At 50.9% G+C, this 25909-nt stretch overlaps 1 protein-coding gene across 1 annotated transcript in view; it reads left to right on the forward strand.

The window, feature by feature from the left end:
* OGFOD3 (2-oxoglutarate and iron dependent oxygenase domain containing 3) overlaps positions 1 to 25909 on the forward strand; it is a 70487-nt gene that overhangs the window by 4843 nt on the left and 39735 nt on the right. The window contains exon 3 of the mRNA XM_040331144.1: positions 18235 to 18310. Coding sequence (XP_040187078.1) covers positions 18235 to 18310 — 76 coding nt within the window. The remainder of the gene's footprint in view (positions 1 to 18234; positions 18311 to 25909) is intronic.

Genomic DNA, 25909 nt, shown 5'->3' on the forward strand with positions numbered 1-25909 from the left:
TTAACCACATGGTAATGCGCATCGCTAGTGAATTAGAAAAAACTGATATGTTGTAATTTCTGCACAAAGTACCTTTTTTTTTGTTTTTTGTCTTCCTCACAACTTTCCGATTGCAGCTGCCGAGGCGATTCCACCACCAACACCCGGCGATTCCACCACCAACACCCGGCGATTCCACCACCAGCCCCCGGCGATTCCACCACCAGCCCCGGCGATTCCACCACCAGCCCCCGGCGATTCCACCACCAGCCCCCGGCGATTCCACCACCAGCCCCCGGCGATTCCACCACCAGCCCCGGCGATTCCACCACCAGCCCCGGCGATTCCACCACCAGCCCCGGCCCATTGACTCCTGGGATATCTACGTCATTGATCCCAGGAGTCTACGGGCATCTGATGCGGGTACCGTTGTGACATTTCCTGACCGGAAGTGATGCAATCCGCACCATTTTCGAAGAATTGCCATGGCAACCTGTAATTAACAAACGGAGCCACGCAGCGATATTACTGCACAGGCACGAGATCGGGAGGTGCGTAGTGATAGCTTGCTGCGCCCAATCCCGGAAATACACACGAGCGGTCTCCCATCTTCCAGATCATTTTTATAGTTGCATAGTTGGTGAGGTTGAAAAAAGACACAAGTCCAACCTATGTGTGAGTGTGTGTGCAGTAAGCCTAACATCAATAGTATGCAAGCAAACGTTTACTGTACAAAATAAGGGACGTTGGCATGGACCACAGGGTGGGTACATGGATTGAAAACTGGCTACAAGGGCGAGTTCAGAGGGTTGTAATAAATGGGGAGTACTCGGATTGGTCAGAGGTGGGTAGTGGTCCCATACCCCCTCCGCTGCCACCTCTCCCGGGCTCCCCAGTCCCATCATGGAAGCCACTTGATAATTTCTGCAGCTGGTGGAAAGGGGTGCCACCCCCCCTCCCTCCTCCGCCTCTCCCGGGCTCCCCAGTCCCATCATGGAGGCCACTTGATAATTTCTGCAGGTGGCGGAAAGGGGTCCCACCCCCCCTCCCTCCTCCGCCTCTCCCGGGCTCCCCAGTCCCATCATGGAAGCCACTTGATCATTTCTGCAGGTGGCAGAAAAGGGGTCCCACCCCCCCTCCCTCCTCCGCCTCTCCCAGGCTCCCCCAGTCCCATCATGAAAGCCACTTGATAATTTCTGCAGGTGGCAGAAAAGGGGTCCCACCCCCCCTCCCTCCTCCGCATCTCCCGGGCTCCCCAGTCCCATCATGGAAGCCACTTGATAATTTCTGCGGATGTCGGAAAGGGGTCCCACCCCCCCTCCCTCCTCCGCCTCTCCCAGGCTCCCCAGTCCCATCATGGAAGCCACTTGATAATTTCTGCGGATGTCGGAAAGGGGTCCCACCCCCCCTCCCTCCTCTGCCTCTCCCAGGCTCTCCGGTCCCATCATGAAAGCCACTTGATAATTTCTGCAGGTGGCAGAAAAGGGGTCCCACCCCCCCTCCCTCCTCCACCTCTCCCAGGCTCTCCGGTCCCATCATGAAAGCCACTTGATCATTTCTGCAGGTGGCAGAAAAGGGGTGCCACCCCCCCTCCCTCCTCTGCCTCTCCCAGGCTCCCCAGTCCCATCATGGAAACCACTTGATAATTTCTGCGGGTGTCGGAAAGGGGTCCCACCCCCCCTCCCTCCTCTGTCTCTCCCGGGCTCCCCAGTCCCATTGTGGAAGCCACTTGATAATTTCTGCAGGTGTCGGAAAGGGGTCCCACCCCCCCTCCCTCCTCCGCCTCTCCCGGGCTCTCCAGTCCCATCATGGAGGCCACTTGATAATTTCTGCGGGTGTTGGAAAGGGGTCCCACCCCCCCTCCGCCTCTCCCGGGCTCCCCAGTCCCATCATGGAAGCCACTTGATAATTTCTGCGGGTGACGGAAAGGGGTCCCACCCCCCTCCCTCCTCCGCCTCTCCCGGGCTCCCCAGTCCCATCATGGAAGCCACTTGATAATTTCTGCAGCTGGTGGAAAGGGGTCCCACCTCCCCTCCCTCCTCCGCCTCTCCCGGGCTCCCCAGTCCCATCACGGAGGCTGGGAGCGATGCAGCGATGGCTGCCCTGTACAGAGAGAGGAGCTGACATCATTGTTCCCCTCTCTCTCTGATAGCCCTGGAAACTGGGAGTGACGAGTACTTTGTCACTTCCGGTTCCGCCCCTTTTATTTACCTGGTCACCAGCGGCCAGGTAAGCAGCCGATCAGAACAATCTGGGTCCCCATCCCCCGCCCCCACGGTATAGCACTGTTGTGCGGTGGGTTGTTCCTGACGTCAGCACACCCATAGACCATCTTTGGACATGAAGATGGCAGAAACAGTCCAATTATAGTTTTAATTCATGAAACCTTGGCGCGCGCGCTCCTCCTGAAACCTTTGTATATGTGCGGGGGCGCTATTACTCCAGGAAAAAAATAGGACATATTATGGCCACTAGATGGCGCTGGTGATTTGGGAATTACACATAATAGCAGAAAGACTGAAGTTGTCGCTCTGATTGTGTTCAATGTTTGTCACATCCGTACAACGAAACATTGTATACATAGACCCCCCCCCCTACGTGTTTTATCACGTCCTACCGCTCACATCAATGCCAAGCATGCTGGGCGAGGCGAGTGTCAACATGCAGGATTGTAGTACTCTGTGAGATCTAGTTCCCCTGAGTGACACCCGTGATATTCATGTTGTCACCGAGGGACAGGAAGGGGGGATGGGGCTTCTTCAGTAAGCAGGTGGAGTTGCACATGAGAACGCCAATAATAGTTTGCTGGAGTGCGACATACAGCGTCAGTTTTACTATCCATAGGTCAGGGTTTGACAAATTTGCTTGGAATCTCGGAGCCAGCTAAAAAAGTTAGGAGCCAGAAAACGCGCCCCGTCCCGACGAGCTTGCGCGCAGAAGCGAACGCATACCTGAGCAGCGCGGGCATATGAAAGTGGTGTTCAAACCACACATGTGAGGTATCGCCGCGATCGTTAGAGAGAGAGCAATAATTCTAGTCCTAGACCTTCTCTGTAACTCAAAACATGCAACCTGTAGAATATTTTAAACGTCGCCTATAGAGATTTTAAAGGGTAAAAGTTTGTTGCCATTCCACGAGCGGGCGCAATTTTGAAGCGTGACATGTTGGGTATCATTTTACTCGGCGTAACATCGTCTTTCACAATGTAAAAAAAAAAATTGGGCTAACTTTACTGTTGTCTTATTTTTTTAATTCAAAAAAGTGAATTTTTTCCAAAAAAAGTGCGCTTGTAAGACCGCTGCGCAAATACGGTGTGACAAAAAGTATTGCAATGACCGCCATTTTATTCTCTAGGGTGTTAGATAAAATAAAACCCCCAAATATTATATATTTAAGTAATTTTCTAGCAAAAAAAAACAGTTTTAGTCTTGTAAACGCCGAATCTGAAAAACAGCCAAGGTCCTTAAGTGGTTAAGACCACTGCTGTGAAGGCGCTCAGCCGCAGCTCCAGTGCGAAGCTCTAATGAGCCCTCCAAGTGAGAAGCAGATGGCGGGGGAGGGCACAGGGCGGCGCGGCAAGGTGGAGAGCGACGAGTGAATTGGGCTGACCCCTCGCCCAGCTCCCTCCTCCCCTCCGCAGGTGACGGGGGCGGCGGCATTGCAGAATCCTCGCTGTGATTACCTGCTGGCTGTGCTCCACCCCCGCCGCCTTGCCCTTCAATCTGCCCAGCATGGGGCAAGTGCTCTTCTGTCTGTTACAGAAAATAGATCCAAACCCAACTCACTGCATTCTCATAGAAGGTTTAGCACGCCAACGCCTTTTTAAAGCTTGTTTTTAACCCCTTAAATACCCCCCCTTCCTGCCCAGGCCAATTTTCAACTTTCAGCACTGTCACACTTTGCGCGGTCATGCAACACTGTACACATATACATTTTTCATTTTCATGCAAATACAGCTTTCTTTTGGGGTATTTAATCACCACTGTTCTGTGAAGCCCTCAGAGGTTTGTTAGAGAACCTTATTGAACAAACAGCATCATGAAGGCCGAGGAACACACCAGACAGGTCAGGGATAAAGTTGTGGAGAAGTATAAAGCAGGGTTCGGTTATAAAAAAAAATCTCCCAAGCTTTGAAGATCTCACGGAGCTTCTGTTCAATCCATCATCGGAAAATGGAAAGAGTATGGCACAACCGCAAACCTACCAAGACATGGCCGTCCATCTAAACTGACCGGGCCGGGCAAGGAGAGCATTCATCAGAGAAGCAGCCAAGAGGTATCCATGGTAACTCTGGAGGAGCTGCACAGCTCAGGGGGGAGAATCTGTCCGCAGGACAACTATTAGTGGTCTCTCCACAAATCTGCCCTTTATGGAAGAGTGACAAGAAGAAAGACATTGGGGAAAGAAAGACATAAGAAGTCCTGTTTGTAGATTGTGAGAAGCCATGTGGGGGAGGGGACACAGCAAACATGTGGAAGAAGGGGCTCTGGTCACATGACACCAAAATTCTACTTTTCCGCTATGTGTGTGGGGAAAACTAACACCGCACATCACCCTGAACACACCATCCCCACCGTGAAACATGGCGGTGGCAGCATCATGTGGTGGGGATGCTTTTCTTCAGCAGGGACAGGGAAGCTGGTCAGAGTTGATGGGAAGATGGATGGAGACAAATACAGGACAATCTTAGAAGAAAAGCCTTGAGACGGGGGGGGGGGGGAGGTTCACCTTCCAGCAGGACAACGACCCTAAAGTACAGCCAGAGCTACAATGGAATGGATTAGATCAAAGCCTATTCATGTGTTAGAATGGCCCAGTCACAGTCCAGACCTAAATCCCATTGAGAATCTGTGGACAAGACTTGAAAATTGCTGATCACAGACGCTCTCCATCCAATCTGACAGAGCGTGAGATATTTTACAGAGAAGAAGAATGGAGGAGAAATGTCCCTCTCTAGATGTGCAAAGCTGGTAGAGACCCCCCAAAAAGACTTGTAGAGAAAGGGGGTTCTACAAAGTATTGACTCCGGGGGGCGCCATGCAAATGCCCCTCCCCCCTCACTTTTCACAGATTTATTTGTATCATTTTCCTTCCACTTCACAATTATGTGACACTTTGTGTCTCTCACATAAAATCCCAATAAAATACATTTACGTTTCTGGGTGTAACATGGTAACGTTCTTCTTTTTGCGTCAGTCAGTTTAGTGTAAATGGGATACAAGGCGCTGATCACTGCCTGGCCTGTAGGGGGCGGTGTGGCATTGGAAGGGAGCTGCTCATTATTTCCTATGAGCGAGTCCATACACGCCCTGTGCACATCCCTAACCCCCCCCCCCCCTCCTTCCTTCAGATCAATCTCCCCTGCAGGCAAGCTTTACATCACAGCGGGAATCTCCACGCCTGAATATTCCTTCCAATAGCCGCACAAAATTGCTGCTAAAGCATTTTATTTTTTGCCTTCTCTCTCCTTCTGTTTGCTGTCTTTATCTCCCCTCAGGCTGAGCTTTACAGGACTGTCTATATAAAGACTGTTGGAGCCTTTTATCAGCTTCATTCCTCCGCACTCCTTTCCCTGCACTCCTTTCCCTGCACTCCTTTCCCTGCACTCCAATCTCCGCACTCCTTTCCCTGCACTCTTTTCTCTGCACTCTTTTCCCTGCACTCCTTTCCCTGCACTCCTTTCTCTGCACTCCCATCTCTGCACTCCTTTCCCTGCACTCCTTTTCCTGCACTCCCTTCTCTGCACTCCTTTCCCTGCACTCCTTTTCCTGCACTCCCTTCTCTGCACTCCAATCTCTGCACTCCTTTCCCTGCACTCCTTTTCCTGCACTCCCTTCTCTGCACTCCTTTCCCTGCACTCCTTTCTCTGCACTCCTTTCTCTGCACTCCTTTCTCTGCACTCCTTTCCCTGCACTCTTTTCTCTGCACTTCCTTCTCTGCACTCTTTTCTCTGCACTCCAATCTCTGCACTCCTTTTCCTGCACTCCAATCTCTGCACTCCTTTTCCTGCACTCCTTTCCCTGCACTCCAATCTCTGCACTCCAATCTCTGCACTCCAATTTCTGCACTCCTTTCCCTGCACTCCTTTTCCTGCACTCCTTTCCCTGCACTCCAATCTCTGCACTCCCTTCTCCGCACTCCCTTCTCCGCACTCCCTTCTCTGCACTCCTTTTCCTGCACTCCTTTTCCTGCACTCCTTTCCCTGCACTCCAATCTCTGCACTCTTTTCCCTGCACTCCTTTCCCTGCACTCCTTCCCCTGCACTCCTTTCCCTGCACTCTTTTCCCTGCACTCCCTTCTCTGCACTCCAATCTCTGCACACTTTTCCCTGCACTCCTTTCCCTGCACTCCTTTTCCTGCACTCCAATCTATGCACTCCAATCTCTGCACTCCTTTCCCTGCACTCCTTTTCCTGCACTCCAATCTCTGCACTCTTTTCCCTGCACTCCAATCTCTGCACTCTTTTCCCTGCACTCTTTTCCCTGCACTCTTTTCCCTGCACTCCTTTTCCTGCACTCCTTTCCCTGCACTCCAATCTCCGCACTCCTTTTCCTGCACTCTTTTTTCTGCACTCCTTTCTCTGCACTCCTTTCCCTGCACTCCCTTCTCTGCACTCCTTTTTCTGCACTCCTTTCTCTGCACTCCCTTCTCTGCACTCCTTTCTCTGCACTCCTTTCTCTGCACTCCTTTCTCTGCACTCTTTTCTCTGCACTCTTTTCTCTGCACTCCTTTCTCTGCACTCTTTTCTCTGCACTCTTTTCTCTGCACTCTTTTCTCTGCACTCTTTCTGCACTCTTTTCTCTGCACTCTTTTCTCTGCACTCTTTTCCTGCACTCCCTTCCCTGCACTCCCTTCTCTACACTCCCTTCTCTGCACTCCCTTCTCTGCACTCCCTTCTCTGCACTCCCTTCTCTGCACTCTTTTCTCTGCACTCCCTTCTCTGCACTCCCTTCTCTGCACTCCCTTCTCTGCACTCTTTTCTCTGCACTCTTTTCTCTGCACTCTTTTCTCTGCACTCCATTCTCTGCACTCTTTTCTCTGCACTCCTTTCTCTGCACTCCATTCTCTGCACTCTTTTCTCTGCACTCTTTTCCCTGCACTCCCCTCTCTGCACTCCTTTCTCTGTGTGCTTTTGTTGCAGAGATCCCGGCACTGGCAACCCGGACCCGGTGTCTTGTCGATCTAGTTCCCCTATCAAGATTGTTCCTGACTGTGCATGCGCAGACGAAGCCCACGGAAGTTCCATTTTAGGGTGGAACTCCACTTTTATCCCTTCTTCGGCCGCTAGCGGGGGGTTAAAAGCGCTGCTAAAACGATGGTAAAGCGCTGCTAAAACTAGCGGCGCTTTACCACCGTCGCTCTCACCGCCCCGGTGGGAAAGTAGCCTAAGTGCATTTTTTTGTTCCTGAAAATTTGTATTCAATAAATAGCTATTGTGTGACATAAAAAAATTGCAACAACCACCGTTTTATTCTCCAGGGCCTCTGCTTTCAGAAAATATATCGGGCCAGATTCAGAAAAGAGATACGCCGTCGTATCTCTGAGTGCGCTCGGTCGTATCTATGCGCGTGATTCATAGAATCCGGTTACGCATAGATTTCCCTAAGATCCGCCAGCTGTAAGTGACACCGTCGGATCTTAGGCTGCAATCTCACGCTGGCCGCTAGGTGGCGCTTCCGTTTGTATATGCAAGGAATATGCAAATGAGGAGTTACGCCGATTCAGAAACGAACGACCGCTTTTTTTTTACGTCGTTTGCGTTCGGCTTTTTCCGGCGTATAGTTACCCCTGCTATATGAGGGGTATGTGCGGCATATCCTATGTTAAGTATGGCCGTCGTTCCCGCGCCGAGTTTTGATTTTTTTACGTCGTTTGCGTAAGTCGTTTGCGAATAGGGATGGACGTAATTTACGTTCACGTCGAAACCAATGACGTCCTAGCGACGTCATTTGGAGCAATGCACGCTGGGAAATTTTACGGACGGCGCAGGGAATGCGCCTGATTTAAATTTTACACGCCCCCTACCCGCGGAATTTGAATTCCGCCGGGGGATTTACGATACGCCGCCGCAAGTTTACAGGCAAGTGCTTTCTGAATTTAGCACTTGCCTCAAAAACTTGCGGCGGCGTAACGTAAATCAGATAGGTTACGCGGATCCAGAAATGCTCCATAAACAGATTGTAGAATTTCCCTGAAGCGGTTGTAGTAAGCGAGCGATCGCCCGCGGGATTTCTGTCACGTATCGCCTGCTCTGAAATCTCTGCATTGTAATTAGCGCTCCAGCCTCTAGGGGGCACCGTTGGTGCATGTGAGCGGGCACGGCTGGTTCCGCAGTCCTGATGCGATTTCTCGGAGTGCGCTTTGATTATCTGTGTCAGGGAATGAATCTCAGGGCTGCGCGGAGCCGCTAACAATTCGTGTTCGGAGGCGATTTAACGCAACGCAAAGGAGAAACATTTTGTTTACATTGAGAGATCCCGTGGGTGTCAAGTTCCGCGCCGTCTGATGGCGTTTTACATTCAGAGAATCCCTCGTACGATTATCCTAATGTTTTTCTTTTTTTTAGTCTTCCTGCGATTCAAAAAACATGCAACTCATTTTTTCTTGCGGGGAAAAAAAGCGAAATGTGATGTTTTGATGCTTACGGATCCACAGAGGATCTTCCGTCTGCTCTTCCCTCTTCTGTTTTTTTCCCCCACCTTGCGCCGCTGTCCCCTTGCTGTCATCTTTGATCCTGACATCATCGGGTGTGGGGGGTACCGCTTTTTTTTAGTGGGATGGAAAGCCGGCAGTGTCTACGAACCGCATCTTGTGTAGAGGTGGACCGATACGGGTTTTTCTCTGGCCGATGCCGATATTTAGAAATCTGGGCGGCCGATATATGATGCCAATTTTTGCGGCCGATTTTTTTTTTGGTGCCACTGGCTCGTGGCACTGGATGGCACTAATTGGTCCTGGAAGATGGCACTAGCAGAAGGCACTTATTGGCAGGTGGCACTTATTGACACTGGCAGGTGGCACTGATTGGCAGATGGCACTGGTTGGCACTGGCAGATGGCACGTGGCACTAACAGGTGACACTGGCAAGTGGCACTGGTTGGCACTGACTGGCAGGTGGCACTGGGTGGCAATAGTTAGCAATGATTGGCATTGGCAGGTGGCACTGGATGGAAGGTGGCACTAATTGTCACTGGATGTTGGTACTGGTAGGTGGTATTGGCAGATGGCACTGGATGGAAGGTGGCACTAATTGGCATTGGTATTGCCACCGTCAGATGGCACTGGATGGCAAGTGGCACTGGTAGGTGGCACTGGTGCAAAAAAAATGGTGTCACCCCCCCTCAGTACAGACCCCCCTCTCCCTCCAGTATAGACCCCCCCCTGCTACAGACACCAGAGAGCGGTGTGTGTCCCACGAGCGCGGGCCCCTCCTCCTCTGTGGGCGTAAACAGAGAGGCGGTCACAGCATCAGGAAAGGCCGCGGTTTCAGCCTAGCTCCGGATCTGTGGCACCGCTAGCGGCCATGTAAAATATCGGCCTAATTTGGATAAAAGTCGGCCGATGCAGATTTCTCCAAAACGGCCAAATATCGGCCGATATATTGGTCGACCTCTAATCTTGTGTACTCACTGACAGTGCTAAGTCAAGGGAAAGGAGGATAGACAGCAACGTGTTTCTGGGGCACTGCCCTCTTTGTCAAGCCTCTTGAGAAAGAGGTCAGTAGAAAAAGGTGCGTTCTTTTCGCTGCAGGATTTTTTTCATGCTGATCGTTTTTAACCTCAATGTGAGATTAAACCTCAAGCCTCCCTGCATTTCAAAAAACATGCAAAATGTGATGTTTTGATGCTTGCGGATCCACAGCGGTTATAATCGGTGGAACTCATTATAATGCCAGGATGTGGGCATTCAGATATATACAGAGGAGCTTCTGTCTGCTCTTCCCTCTTCTGTTTTTTTCACCCACCTTATAATAAAGCGTTGTCTTCAGTTCAGATGCTCACCTGCCTAGAGAATCGAGTGTTGTCGTGCTGTGACCTGCTGCGCCGATGTCCCCTTGCTGCCATCTTTGATCCTGACATCATCGGTTGTGGGGTACCTCCTTTTTTTAGTGGGATGGAAAGCTGGCAGTGTCTACGACCGCATCTTGTGCACTCACTGACAGTGCTATGTCAAGGGGAAGGAGGATAGACAGCAACATGTTTCTAGTGCACTGCCCTCTTTCTCAAACCTCTTGAGAAAAAGGTCAGTGCCCTGGAAACACGTTGGCGCTTATCCTCCTTTCCTCTTGGTGTAACGCAGTCAGTGAGTGCTGAAGATACAGCTGTAGACAGTACCGGCTTTCCATCTTACTGGCGCCATAGATTTAGGGCTTACTCAGGACCTAATTTGGAGTGTTCTGGAGTGCCCCTTGCTGAAATGTGTTAGATACCTATGCAGATCTTATCTATCGTTTTATATTTGGAATCTCACTTTGGGTTTGGGACCCCAGTTTTTATCTCTACAGTTCCAAATTGAAGCGTTCTATCTTCAGATATACTTTGACCCAGTGGACACACCTCCCCTCCTCACATTTATCTCACCGCTGATGTCTGACCACCTACTAGGGCTTATGTCCCACACTGACATCATTGGGTGGCGGGTGCCTCTTTTTGGTGGGATGGAAAGTGTTTATACCCGAATCTTGTGCACTCACTGACAGTGCTATGTCACGGGGCAGGAGGATAGACGGCAACGTGTTTCTAGGGCAATGCCCTCTTTGTCAAGCCTATTGAGAAAGGGGTCAGTGCACTGGAAACACATTGCCGCATATCCTCCTTTCCTCTTGGTGTAGCGCAGTCAGGGAGTGTCGGTCGGTATAATTGTTGGTCGTTTTTTTTCTGTAGCGCAATAAATTGGTGTAGCGCAGTCAATGAGTGCTGAAAATACAGTTGTAGACAGTGCCGGTGATCTGACGATCTGGTTCCGGCTATCCAGATGGTTCCTGTAAGTACTGCGCAGGCGCAATCCTTGCCAACGGAAATCTCCGAACCTCAGCTGGCATCCAGGGAGACGTGGAATTTGAGGAAAGTGGCCACTCGGCCTCACGTCCTCGCTCCGCTCGCTCGGCCTCCTGGCTCTTTTTTTTTAACATCCTCCAATCCACGGGGATGTTAAGGAAAGAGCCTGGATGCCGGCCGAGGTTCGGAGATTTCCGTCGGCAAGGATTGCGCCTGCGCAGTCCTTCCAGGAACCATCTGGATAGGAGAACCTTAACGACAAGTCACCGGCTTTACATCCCACTGGCACCATAGAACCAGGGCTTACCGAGGACCAACTTCGGAGTGTTCTGGAGTGCCCCTCTTTTTGGTGGGGTGGAATGTGGTGTGGAAAGCATTTACTGCCGCATCTTGGGCACTCACCGACAGTGCTATGTCAAGGGGAAGGAGGATAGGCAGCAACGTGTTTCTAGTGCACTGCCCTCTTTCTCAAGCTTCTTGAGAAAGAGGTCAGTGCCCTGGAAACAGGTTGCCGCTTATCCTCCTTTCCTCTTGGTGTAGCACAGTCAGGGAGCATCGGTTGGTATAATTGTCAGTCGGTTATTTTCTGTAGCGCAAAAAATTAAAACCGCAGCGGTGATCAAAGAAAGCTCACTTTGTGGGAGAATTTTTTTTTTGTAAATGTTGTACAGTGTTGCTCGACCGCACAATTTTCAGCTAAAGTAACGCAGTGCCGTATCGAAAAAATGGTCGAACTGAAGTGGTTAACGTTTATCCCGGCCGGAGTTCCTCCTTAACGATCCCCACTGCAAAAACCAACGCCGCCCGATCCGTCTTTATTTGTTTCCAGACGCTTTGTTTTTATTCACTTCCTTATTGTCCTAAAAATAAGCCGCTTCAGAAATATCCGATATTTTTATTTCTGCGTGCCAGATGGCAGACATCGAAGCCGAATGTTATTGAGTGGGCGCGCCAACCGCGCAAAAAAACATTTCTCATTACTCCTCGCCGAGCCTCTGACACATTCGCTTTTTTCATGTGAAGAAGAAGGAAAAATATCAGTTTTTCTGTTTATTGCTGTGTGTGTTTTTCTGTGCCGCGTTTATTGGGACCGAAGCGCGCCGGGCCGCAAATTATTATTGGTTTAGATCCACGAAGATTAATGAGTGTACCTGACAGGCTGTAAAGAAAACGGTGCTAAATAAAACGATCGGTCAGACGGTTCTGTCTGTGTTGCCGCGTCCATAAATTAATAATACGGTTTGGCGCCTTCGCTGTATTTTTTTTTTTAGTTAGGACTTTAAAGTTTTAGTTTTCCCCAAAAATAAGCTTTTTTTTTTATTTGCTGCTTATTAGGTCCCTTGAGACCTTCTACCTGCGGTGCGTTTTTAGTGCCCCTAGGAGTGACAAGTGTAGCGTTCGGCCCCCGCTGCCTGTTAATGTCTATGGCCGGCTGCGACTGGGCGGGGCTTAATGCTGGAGGCGAGTTGCACCCGTGTTTTAAGGTCCCTTGGGTTCAGGGGCGAATGCACCAGACGAAGAAGACCTGGGTCCTAAAAGTGGGTACAGCATTCAGCTCTCCTCACCTGCCCCCCCCTTATGCCTCCCAGGGCCGGGGACAAGGGGTGGGCAGGAGGGGCACTGCGGTATTGTGTGAGGTGGAGGGCGGTACAAGGAGATGGTTGGGGGAGCTTTTGTGTTGGGAGGGGGAATTAGGGAGGCAGAATAGGGTAGGAATTGCTCTTGGAGGGAAAATTTGATAGGGGGTGCTTTTGGGGGGAGAGGATTTGTGCTATGAGGGGGGATTTGGGGGGGTTGGGCTAGAAGAGGTGATGTGGTGAAGGGGGGAGGAGGGGATTTGTGTTAGAAATCCCTTGCATTTGAACTCATGACTTGTATTGGACCTCCTTTGACTTGGTTTTGAACTCACGACTTGTATTGGACCTCCTTTGACTTGAATTTGAACTCATGACTTGTATTGGACCTCCTTTGACTTGGATTTGAACTCATGACTTGTATTGGACCTCCTTTGACTTGGATTTGAACTCATGACTTGTATTGGACCTCCTTTGGACTTGATTTTGAACTCGTGACTTGTATTGGACCTCCTTTTGACGTGCATTTGATCTCATGACTTGTATTGGACCTCCTTTGACTTGGATTTGATCTCATGACTTGTATTGGACCTCCTTTGACTTGGATTTGAACTCATGACTTGTATTGGACCTCCTTTGACTTGGATTTGAACTCATGACTTGTATTGGACCTCCTTTGACTTGGATTTGAACTCATGACTTGTATTGGACCTCCTTTGGACTTGATTTTGAACTCGTGACTTGTATTGGACCTCCTTTTGACGTGCATTTGATCTCATGACTTGTATTGGACCTCCTTTGACTTGGATTTGATCTCATGACTTGTATTGGACCTCCTTTGACTTGGATTTGATCTCATGACTTGTATTGGACCTCCTTTGACTTGGATTTGAACTCATGACTTGTATTGGACCTCCTTTGACTTGGTTTTGAACTCATGACTTGTATTGGACCTCCTTTGACTTGGATTTGAACTCATGACTTGTATTGGACCTCCTTTGACTTGGATTTTAACTCATGACTTGTATTGGACCTCCTTTGACTTGGATTTGAACTCATGACTTGTATTGGACCTCCTTTGACTTGGATTTGAACTCGTGACTTGTATTGGACCTCCTTTTGACTTTGATTTGAACTCATGACTTGTATTGGACCTCCTTTTGACTTGGTTTTGAACTCGTGACTTGTATTGGACCTCCTTTTGACTTTAATTTGAACTCATGACTTGTATTGGACCTCCTTTTGACTTTGATTTGAACTCATGACTTGGATTGGACCTCCTGACTTGGATTGGACCTCCTTTGACTTGGATTTGAACTCATGACTTGTATTGGACCTCCTTTTGACTTGGATTTGAACTCGTGACTTGTATTGGACCTCCTTTTGACTTGGATTTGAACTCCATGACTTGTATTGGACCTCCTTTCACTTGGATTTGAACTCCTGACTTGTATTGGACCTCCTTTGACTTGGTTTTAAACTCCTGACTTGTATTGGACCTCCTTTGACTTGGATTGGAACTAATGACTTGTATTGGACCTCCTTTTGACTTGGTTTTGAACTCGTGACTTGTATTGGACCTCCTTTGACTTGGATTTGAACTCGTGACTTGTATTGGACCTCCTTTGACTTGGATTTGAACTCGTGACTTGTATTGGACCTCCTTTGACTTGGATTTGGACTCATGACTTGTATTGGACCTCCTTTGACTTGGATTGGAACTCATGACTTGTATTGGACCTCCTTTGACTTGGATTTGAACTCGTGACTTGTATTGGACCTCCTTTGACTTGGATTGGAACTCATGACTTGTATTGGACCTCCTTTTGACTTGGATTTGAACTCATGACTTGTATTGGACCTCCTTTGACTTGGATTTGAACTCGTGACTTGTATTGGACCTCCTTTGACTTGGATTTGAACTCCTGACTTGTATTGGACCTCCTTTGACTTGGATTTGAACTTGTGACTTGTATTGGACCTCCTTTGACTTGGATTTGAACTCATGACTTGTATTGGACCTCCTTTTGACTTGGATTTGAACTCATGACTTGTATTGGACCTCCTTTGACTTGGATTTGAACTCATGACTTGTATTGGACCTCCTTTGACTTGGATTTGAACTCCTGACTTGTATTAGACCTCCTTTGACTTGGATTTGAACTCATGACTTGTATTGGACCTCCTTTGACTTGGATTTGAACTCATGACTTGTATTGGACCTCCTTTGACTTGGATTTGAACTCATGACTTGTATTGGACCTCCTTTGACTTGGATTTGAACTCATGACTTGTATTGGACCTCCTTTTGACTTGGGTTTGAACTCATGACTTGTATTGGACCTCCTTTTGACTTGGATTTGAACTCATGACTTGTATTGGACCTCCTTTGACTTGGATTTGAACTCATGACTTGTATTGGACCTCCTTTGACTTGGATTTGAACTCCATGACTTGTATTGGACCTCCTTTGACTTGGATTTGAACTCGTGACTTGTATTGGACCTCCTTTGACTTGTATTTGAACTTGTGACTTGTATTGGACCTCCTTTGACTTGGATTTGAACTCATGACTTGTATTGGACCTCCTTTGACTTGGATTGGAACTCATGACTTGTATTGGACCTCCTTTGACTTGGATTGGAACTCATGACTTGTATTGGACCTCCTTTGACTTGGATTTGAACTCCTGACTTGTATTGGACCTCCTTTGACTTGGATTTGAACTCCTGACTTGTATTGGACCTCCTTGAAGTGGGTTTGGCGCTCCCATAGTCTTGCATAGCAATGTGAATCCCTCTTGAAGCAGACAGAAGCTCCGGGACGAAGGCCGTTAGTCGGCGGTGAAGACCTGGCTCAGCTCTTGTGGAAGGTCGTGGCCGCCATCCTCTTAACTTCTGTTTCGCTGTGCCTGCGACGGGAAAGGACAAGCTGCCGCCCGCTCGCCCGCCCGCGCTCGTGTTCCAGATCCCGCTGGGGGAAGCCCTGGCCTCTCGCTGGCTTCATGGGGGGCGGGGACCTGACGCAGCGGAAAGTGAGAGAAATGTCACGCTTTATCTGCTGCCCGCGGGGACCTCTCCTCTGTCGGAATATTCTTGGCAGGAGCACTAAAGGTCTCACGTCGGCTGGAAATGAATTGCAGCTGTTTTGATTGAATGGGAATTTTCAGTTTCTAGGTGGCTGTTAACCTCTCGCCTTCCGCAGCTTTGCAGAGATTGGCGCCAATGCTGGCAGATACTTCACAGGGGCACCGCTGGGCAGCCTTATAGGAGAAGGCCAGTGCAGGGAGCCAAACCCCGACTTACTATTACAATCTTTGAATCCAAAGATTTGGGCCCAGATTCTCAAAGGACTTAGGACGGCGCAGCACCATGTACGCCGTCATAAGTCCTAATCCGACCCGTCGTATCAATGCGCCTGGTTCTTAGAATCAGTTCCGCATAGATATCCATTAGATCCGACAGGCTTAAGTCTCTTACGTCGTCGGATATAAACTGCAATTTTTTTTTTGCCCTCTAGGTTTCGCTTCCGTCTAATTCCGTGTCGAGTATGCAAATTAGCTAGATACGCGAATTCCCGAACGTACGCGCGGCCGACGCAGTAAAGTTACGACGTTTACGTTAGGCTTTTCCCGGCGTAATGTTGCCCCTGCTATATGGTGGCCTAAGTGCGGCGCAACAATGTTAAGTATGGCCGTCGTTCCCGCGTAAAATTTTTTAAAAGTTACGTCGTTTGCGTAAGTCGTCCGTGAATGGGGCTGGACGTCATTTACGTTCACGTCGAAACCAATGACGTCCTTGCGACGTCATTTGGAGCAATGCACACTGGGATATTTTACGGACGGCGCATGCGCTGTTCGTTTGGCACTTGATTTAAATGATACACGCCCCCTACCCGCCGAATTTGAATTCCGCCGGGTGATTTATGCTACGCCGCCGCAATTTACGGAGCAAGTGCTTTGAGAATACAGCACTTGGCCATGTAAGTTGCGGAGGCGTAACGTAAATCAGATACGTTACGCCCGCACAATTTTTTGCGGCTCTACGTGAATCTGCCCCCTGATCTCCAATCTTCACAAGTTCCATGTTGTCAGACCACGCTACCTTTCTTCAGTCAGAGATTCACTGGCAGACGGGTACCGAGAGGGGTGGGGCAGGAAGGCACAACCATCGTGTCACACTGCCAGCCAGGCCCTGTATATGTAATTGGCTACCCCATGTTAAAAAGTAGGCTGCATCGATGGGCACTGGTGAGGCTGAATTGATGGGCGCTGGTAGGCTGCATTCGAGGGGCGCTGGTGAGGCTGAATTGATGGGTGCTGGTAGGCTGCATTTGAGAGGCGCTGGTGAGGCTGCATTCGATGGGCGCTGGTGAGGCTGAATTGATGGGTGCTGGTAGGCTGCATTTGATGGGTGCTGGTGAGGCGGAATTGATGAGCACTGGTGAGGCTGCATTGATGGGCACTGGTAGGCTGAATTGATGGGTGCTGGTAGGCTGCATTCGATGGGCGCTGGTGAGGCTGCATTGATGGGTGCTGGTAGACTGCATTTAATGGGCGCTGGTGAGGCTGCATTGATTGGCCCTAGTGAGGCTGCATTTGATGGGCGCTGCTGAGGCTGCATTTGATGGGCGCTGCTGAGGCTGCATTTGATGGGCACTGGTGAGGCTGCATTCCATGGGTGCTGGAAGGCTGCATTAATGGGTGCTTCATTAAAAAGGTGGGGTTTACATGGTCAAGGAAAAGGGGGTGGAGCCAAAGGGGAAGTCAGCAAAATGAGGTTTCGCCTAGGTTGTCCTTGCACCAGCCCTGCGGATGAACTGTTGTGATTGGCTCTTCAAAGCTCTGTACTAATGATCAGATTAATCGTACGATCGTTTCGAAATCGGTATTTTTTTTGTCCAGTTTTTTGGATCGTGTGTACGGGTCACAAAGTGTTCCCTGGGAGGTGTTTCTAACTGTAGGGGGAGGGGACTGACTCCTAATCACTAGGAACAGCTGATCTCTCTCTCCTCCCCTGTCAGAACAGGGATCCGCCTTGTTTTCATATGCAGATCCCCGTTCTGCCTCTCTTCCCCCGCAATGGCGGGTGGCCGGCGGACATCGAGTCCTCCAGATCCGCGGGGGGTGCTCCCGCAGCGCGTGACGGGCGCATGCGTGCACGCGAGTACCACATAAACATCCATGGTTTGTCTCATCATTTCTTTTGGGTTTATATCGTTTTTTTACAAACTATTCCTCGAATTTTGGTGAGTAGCCCTTTAAATCCGATTCTTTGTTGCGGAAAGCCAGATTTGGACCCCCGAAAATGATTATTTCAGCGCCTTGTTTTGCGGATCTCGCTCGCTCCCACGCACGCCGTCTAAATATGTTTTCTGATTCTTTGATTGTCTGCCAGGAAAGTAAAACTGGAAGTACAGAAAGAGATGAGATTACTACGGAGATAAGTGGGGTCCCCCCGAGCCCCCCCCCTCCCCTCCCCCGCGGGCGCTGTAATTATTGATAAAGCGGGTTTCTGCCATCGCCAGCTTTATTTAATGAAATTAAAGGTTATTCTTAAATCATTCGGGTCAAGGAGAGTTGGAGATCTCGCGCTGCGGCTTCCGCTGCACTTGATTAAATAATTGCTGATCTGAAAGGCTTTGAAATGGAATTAGTTTTTTTTTCTCTCTCTCGGTTTTGCAGGATGCGCCCCTCTGAAGTGCGGCCGAGCCGTGACCGACGGCGTCATCTCTCCGCAGGACGCCCAGAGATTGCTGAGGTAACGTTCCCTGTAAAGTGATTAAATGTCCCAACAAGTCATCGCTGAGTACCTCTTCCCAGACTGTCAGAGTAACGAGTCTTCTTAAAGGGGACCGCTCACGTGCCCACCGAGGAGACTGACCGCTCACGTGCCCACCGAGGACCCCCTCAGGTCATGTGCCCACCGAGGACCCCCACAGGTCATGTGTCCCCAGAGGACCGCCACATGTCATGTGCTCGACACCAATGATGGGACACTATTCCCCCCACTGACACCAATGATGGGATACTATTCCTCCCACTGACACCAATGATGGGACACTATTCCTCCCACTGACACCAATGATGGGACACTATTCCTCCCACTGACACCAATGATGGGACACTATTCCTCTCACTGACACCAATGATGGGACACTATTCCTCCCACTGGCACCAATGATGGGACACTATTCCTCCCACTGACACCAATGATGGGACACTATTCCTCCCACTGACACCAATGATGGGACACTATTCCCCCCACTGACACCAATGATGGGACACTATTCCTTCCACTGACACCAATGATGGGACACTATTCCTCCCACTGACACCAATGATGGGACACTATTCCTCCCACTGATACCAATGATGGGGCACTATTCCCCCCACTGACACCAATGATGGGACACTATTCCTCCCACTGACACCAATGATGGGACACTATTCCTCTCACGAACACCAATGAGGGGACACTATTCCTCCCACTGATACCAATGATGGGGCACTATTCCTCCCACTGACACCAATGGTGGGACACTATTCCTCCCACTGACAGGACACTATTCCTCCCACTGACACCAATGATGGGACACTATTCCTCCCACTGACACCAATGGTGGGACACTATTCCTCCCACTGACAGGACACTATTCCTCCCACTGACACCCATGATGGGACACTATTCCTCCCACTGACACCAATGATGGGACACTATTCCCTCCACTGACACCAATGATGGGACACTATTCCTCCCTCTGACCCCAATGATGGGACACTATTCCTCCCACTGACACCAAGGATGGGACACTATTCCTCCCATTCATCAAACCCTGCTGCCTGTCATAGTCTATGGCAGGCTGCCAATGGACAGGCTGAACGTTGTACCTGCATTTGGGGGCGTGTGCGTCCAGCTCTTCTTCATTACAGGTATTGTTGGTCTCGGAACACACAAGACCTACATGCAGGTTCTGTTCAGCCCCGTCCAGCATCAGCCTGCCATAGAGTGTGACCGGCTCACTGTACATAGACAGCCCTGTGTGCAGAGGAGCTTATCCTGCAGATTACCATAGAGAACTGATAATCCCCTTTGTGCCGCCCACATAACACATCGCTGGGAATGTTCCCTGGAATAAGAGAATCCGATCACCAAAATCTCATAGAAGCTTTCATGTCATTTCATCATTTTCCATATTTATAAATCTATTCCCTGGTGATCCTGCCATGAAGGTCCTTGTTCAGGGTGACAACGCTCTGTCCCAAAGTTCCTGCATTGCCAACCTGACACTGAGTTCCCAGGGCTGTACACCCGCTGTGCCCCATTATGAGGAGTTCCCACCATCCCTGTGCTGAGTTCCCGGGTCTGTACACCCGCTGTGTCCATTATGAGGAGTTCCCACCATCCCTGTGCTGAGTTCCCGGGTCTGTACACCCGCTGTGCCCATTATGAGGGGTTCCCACCATCCCTGTGCTGAGTTCCTGGGTCTGTACACCCGCTGTGCCCATTATGAGGAGTTCCCACCATTCCTGTGCTGAGTTCCCGGGTCTGTACACCCGCTGTGCCCATTATGAGGGGTTCCCACCATCCCTGTGCTGAGTTCCCGGGTCTGTACCCCCGCTGTGCCCATTATGAGGAGTTCCCACCATCCCTGTGCTGAGTTCCCGGGTCTGTACACCCGCTGTGCCCATTATGAGGGGTTCCCACCATCCCTGTGCTGAGTTCCCGGGTCTGTACACCCGCTGTGCCCATTATGAGGAGTTCCCACCATCCCTGTGCTGAGTTCCCGGGTCTGTACACCCGCTGTGCCCATTATGAGGGGTTCCCACCATCCCTGTGCTGAGTTCCCGGGTCTGTACACCCGCTGTGCCCCATTATGAGGGGTTCCCACCATCCCTGTGCTGAGTTCCCGGGTCTGTACACCCGCTGTGCCCATTATGAGGGGCTCCCACCATCCCTGTGCTGAGTTCCTGGGTCTGTACCCCCCGCTGTGCCCATTATGAGGGGTTCCCACCATCCCTGTGCTGAGTTCCCGGGTCTGTACACCCGCTGTGCCCATTATGAGGGGTTTCCACCATCCCTGTGCTGAGTTCCCGGGTCTGTACACCCCGCTGTGCCCATTATGAGGGGTTCCCACCATCCCTGTGCTGAGTTCCTGGGTCTGTACACCCGCTGTGCCCCATTATGAGGGGTTCCCACCATCCCTGTGCTGAGTTCCCGGGTCTGTACACCCGCTGTGCCCATTATGAGGGGTTCCCACCATCCCTGTGCTGAGTTCCTGGGTCTGTACACCCGCTGTGCCCATTATGAGGGGTTCCCACCATCCCTGTGCTGAGTTCCCGGGTCTGTACACCCGCTGTGCCCATTATGAGGGGTTCTCACCATCCCTGTGCTGAGTTCCCGGGTCTGTACCCCCGCTGTGCCCATTATGAGGAGTTCCCACCATCCCTGTGCTGAGTTCCCGGGTCTGTACACCCGCTGTACCCATTATGAGGGGTTCCCACCATCCCTGTGCTGAGTTCCCGGGTCTGTACACCCGCTGTACCCATTATGAGGGGTTACCACCATCCCTGTGCTGAGTTCCCGGGTCTGTACACCCGCTGTGCCCATTATGAGGGGTTCCCACCATCCCTGTGCTGAGTTCCCGGGTCTCTACACCCGCTATGCCCATTATGAGGGGTTCCCACCATCCCTGTGCTGAGTTCCTGGGTCTGTACACCTGCTCTGCCCATTATGAGGGGTTCCCACCATCCCTGTGCTGAGTTCCCGGGTCTGTACACCCGCTGTGCCCATTATGAGGGGTTCCCACCATCCCTGTGCTGAGTTCCCGGGTCTGTACACCCGCTGTACCCATTATGAGGGGTTCCCACCATCCCTGTGCTGAGTTCCTGGGTCTGTACACCTGCTCTGCCCATTATGAGGGGTTCCCACCATCCCTGTGCTGAGTTCCCGGGTCTGTACACCCGCTGTGCCCATTATGAGGGGTTCCCACCATCCCTGTGCTGAGTTCCCAGGTCTGTACTCCCACTGTGCCCCATTATGAGGGGTTCCCACCATCCCTGTGCCAAGTTCCCGGGTCTTTTCACCCGATGTGCCCCATTATGAGGGGTTCCCACCATCCCTGTGCTGAGTTCCCGGGTCTGTACACTCGCTGTGCCCATTATGAGGGGTTCCCACCATCCCTGTGCTGAGTTCCCGGGTCTGTACACCCGCTGTGCCCATTATGAGGGGTTCCCACCATCCCTGTGCTGAGTTCCCGGGTCTGTACACCCGCTGTGCCCATTATGAGGGGTTCCCACCATCCCTGTGCTGAGTTCCCGGGTCTGTACACCCGCTGTGCCCATTATGAGGGGTTCCCACCATCCCTGTGCTGAGTTGTGTCTTTTCTTCCAGACTATGGGGGGTTCTTGACTTTTCCCATAATCCTTTGTTGTTGGAGTAATAGAGACCCCATGGAGCCGTTCAGTTTTCTCATTGGGTGGAATGACACCCCCCCCCCCCCGAACCCCGAACCCCCCGGAGGAGAGAGCCGAGTTCAGCTTGTCAAATAGCAATTCAAACCGAACGTAGTTTAAGGATTCATCCGGCAGGCGGGTCTTGTCATCCGTGACCGCCGCGCTCTCGGGTTAATCCGCTTTAAATGCTCAACACGTCAGGCAAGGCTGCGCTTCTAAACGGTGAGACACCTAAACTAACATCATTTGTATGGAGGATCGGGGGAGGGGCGCGCTCAGACACAGGGGGCGATCTTGTACTGCGATTCATCCTCACAAAGGTAAGAGCTGAACATTTTCTAACGCAGAGAGAGCGGCTTTACCTTGAAGAACTAAAACTCTGAGAGCCGAACTCCTGACAGATACAAGAGACGCAAAATAATATTTATTCCTCACACAATCGCCATAAATATAGATTTCTCTAGAATTCCATCTTTTCTGCCATGATATATATCTACCTCCCCGATCACAGCATCCCCTGACTATGAGCTAAGCTGTGCATGCGCAGCCCATTATACAGCGTCCGATCCGATCCTGTGTGCCGGGAGGACTAGCCCCTGTGCATGCGCAGCTCAACTTACAGCGTCCGGTCCGATCCTGTGTGACGGGAGGACTAGCCCCTGTGCATGCGCAGCTCAACTTACAGCGTCCGGTCCGATCCTGTGTGCCGGGAGGACTAGCCCCTGTGCATGCGCAGCTCAACTTACAGCGTCCGGTCCGATTGTGTGTCGGGAGGACTAGCCCCTGTGCATGCGCAGCTCAACTTACGTTTTGGTTTAATATAAAAGATTCTTCTAGCGGGTTCTTTCGCCACTTTTTATTTGTCTCCATTTTAGAAAATAGTGAGAGCTGCAGGAGCCCAGCCAGTCCTTTTCAGTCCTTCTTCTGATCCTCCAGTCCTTCTTCTGACCTCCAGCCCTTCTTCTGATCCTCCAGCCCTTCTGATCCTCCAGTCCTTCTTCTGGTCCTCCAGTCCTTCTTCTGATCCTCCAGTCCTTCTTCTGATCCTCCAGTCCTTCTTCTGATCCTCCAGCCCTTCTTCTGACCTCCAGCTCTTCTTCTGATCCTCCAGTCCTTCTTTTGATACTCCAGTCCTTCTTCTGATCCTCCAGTCCTTCTTCTGATCCTCCAGCCCTTCTTCTGATCCTCCAGTCCTTCTTCTGATCCTCCAGTCCTTCTTTTGATCCTCCAGTCCTTCTTCTGATCCTCCAGTCCTTCTTCTGATCCTCCAGCCCTTCTTCTGACCTCCAGCTCTTCTTCTGATCCTCCAGTCCTTCTTTTGATCCTCCAGTCCTTCTTCTGATCCTCCACTCCTTCTGATCCTCCAGTCCTTCTTCTGATCCTCCAGTCCTTCTGACCCTCCAGTCCTCCTTCTGATCCTCCAGTCCTTCTTCTGATCCTCCAGCCCTTCTTCTGATCCTCCAGCCCTCCTTCTGACACTCCAGCCCTTCTTCTGACCTCCAGCTCTTCTTCTGATCCTCCAGTCCTTCTTTTGATCCTCCAGTCCTTCTTCTGATCCTCCAGCCCTTCTTCTGATCCTCCAGTCCTTCTTCTGATCCTCCAGTCCTTCTTCTGATCCTCCAGTCCTTCTTCTGATCCTCCAGCCCTTCTTCTGACCCTCCAGCCCTTCTTCTGATCCTCCAGCCCTTCTTCTGATCCTCCAGCCCTTCTTCTGATCCTCCAGTCCTCCTTCTGACCCTCCAGTCCTCCTTCTGATCCTCCAGTCCTTCTTCTGATCCTCCAGTCCTTCTTCTCATCCTTCAGCCCTTCTTCTGACCCTCCAACCCTTCTTCTGACCCTCCAGCCCTTCTTCTGATCCTTCAGCCCTTTTTCTGATCCTCCAGCTCTTCTTCTGACCCTCCAGCCCTTCTTCTGACCCTCCAGCCCTTCTTCTGACCCTCCAGCCCTTCTTCTGATCCTCCAGCCCTTCTTCTGATCCTCCAGCCCTTCTTCTGATCCTCCAGCCCTTCTTCTGATCCTCCAGTCCTCCTTCTGATCCTCCAGTCTTTCTTCTGATCCTCCAGCCCTTCTTCTGATCCTCCAGTCCTTCTTCTGGTCCTCCAGTCCTTCTTCTGGTCCTCCAGTCCTTCTTCTGGTCCTCCAGTCCTTCTTCTGATCCTCCAGTCCTTCTGATCCTCCAGTCCTTCTTCTGGTCCTCCAGTCCTTCTTCTGGTCCTCCAGTCCTTCTTCTGATCCTCCAGTCCTTCTGATCCTCCAGTCCTTCTTCTGATCCTCCAGTCCTTCTGATCCTTCAGTCCTTCTTCTGATCCTTCAGTCCTTCTTCTGATCCTCCAGTCCTTCTTCTGATCCTCCAGTCCTTCTTCTGATCCTCCAGTCCTTCTTCTGATGCTCCAGTCCTTCTTCTGATCCTCCAGTCCTTCTTCTGATCCTCCAGCCCTTCTGATCCTCCAGTCCTTCTTCTGATCCTCCAGTCCTTCTTCTGATCCTCCAGTCCTTCTTCTGATCCTCCAGTCCTTCTTCTGATCCTCCAGCCCTTCTTCTGATCCTCCAGCCCTTCTTCTGATCCTCCAGCCCTTCTTCTGATCCTCCAGCCCCTTTTCTGATCCTCCAGTCCTTCTGATCCTCCAGTCCTTCTTCTGACACTCCAGTCCTTCTTCTGATCCTCCAGTCCTTCTTCTGATCCTCCAGTCCTTCTTCTGATCCTCCAGTCCTTCTTCTGACCCTCCAGCCCTTTTTCTGATCCTCCAGCTCTTCTTCTGATCCTCCAGTCCTTCTTCTGATCCTCCAGCTCTTCTTCTGATCCTCCAGTCCTTCTTCTGATCCTCCAGCTCTTCTTCTGATCCTCCAGTCCTTCTTCTGATCCTCCAGTCCTTCTTCTGATCCTCCAGCCCTTCTTCTGATCCTCCAGCCCTTCTTCTGATCCTCCAGTCCTTCTTCTGATCCTCCAGTCCTTCTTCTGACACTCCAGTCCTTCTTCTGATCCTCCAGTCCTTCTTCTGATCCTCCAGTCCTCCTTCTGATCCTCCAGTCCTTCTTCTGACCCTCCAGTCCTTCTTCTGACCCTCCAGCCCTTTTTCTGATCCTCCAGCCCTTCTTCTGATCCTCCAGTCCTCCTTCTGATCCTCCAGTCCTCCTTCTGATCCTCCAGTCCTTCTGATCATCCAGCCCTTCTTCTGACCCTCCAGTCCTTCTTCTGATCCTCCAGTCCTTCTTCTGACCCTCCAGCGCTTCTTCTGATCCTCCAGTCCTTCTTCTGATCCTCCAGTCCTTCTTCTGATCCTCCAGTCCTCCTTCTGATCCTCCAGTCCTTCTTCTGATCCTCCAGTCCTCCTTCTGATCCTCCAGTCCTCCTTCTGATCCTCCAGTCCTCCTTCTGATCCTCCAGTCCTTCTGATCATCCAGCCCTTCTTCTGACCCTCCAGTCCTTCTTCTGACCCTTCAGCCCTTCTTCTGATCCTCCAGCCCTTCTTCTGATCCTCCAGCCCTTCTTCTGATCCTCTAGTCCTCCTTCTGATCCTCCAGTCCTTCTTCTGATCCTCCAGTCCTTCTTCTGACCCTCCAGTCCTCCTTCTGATCCTCCAGTCCTTCTGACCCTCCAGCCCTTCTTCTGACCCTCCAGCCCTTCTTCTGACCCTCCAGCCCTTCTTCTGACCCTCCAGCCCTTCTTCTGACCTCCAGCCCTTCTTCTTCTGACCCTCCAGCCCTTCTTCTGACCTCCAGCCCTTCTTCTGATCCTCCAGCCCTTCTTCTGACCCTCCAGCCCTTCTTCTGATCCTCCAGCTCTTCTTCTGATCCTCCAGTCCTTCTTCTGACCCTCCAGTCCTTCTTCTGACCCTCCAGCCCTTTTTCTGATCCTTCAGCCCTTCTTCTGATCCTCCCCAGCCCTTCTTCTGACCCTCCAGCC

The sequence above is a fragment of the Rana temporaria genome, chromosome 12 (assembly GCF_905171775.1).
Source record: "Rana temporaria chromosome 12, aRanTem1.1, whole genome shotgun sequence".
NCBI classification, from domain to species: domain Eukaryota; kingdom Metazoa; phylum Chordata; class Amphibia; order Anura; family Ranidae; genus Rana; species Rana temporaria.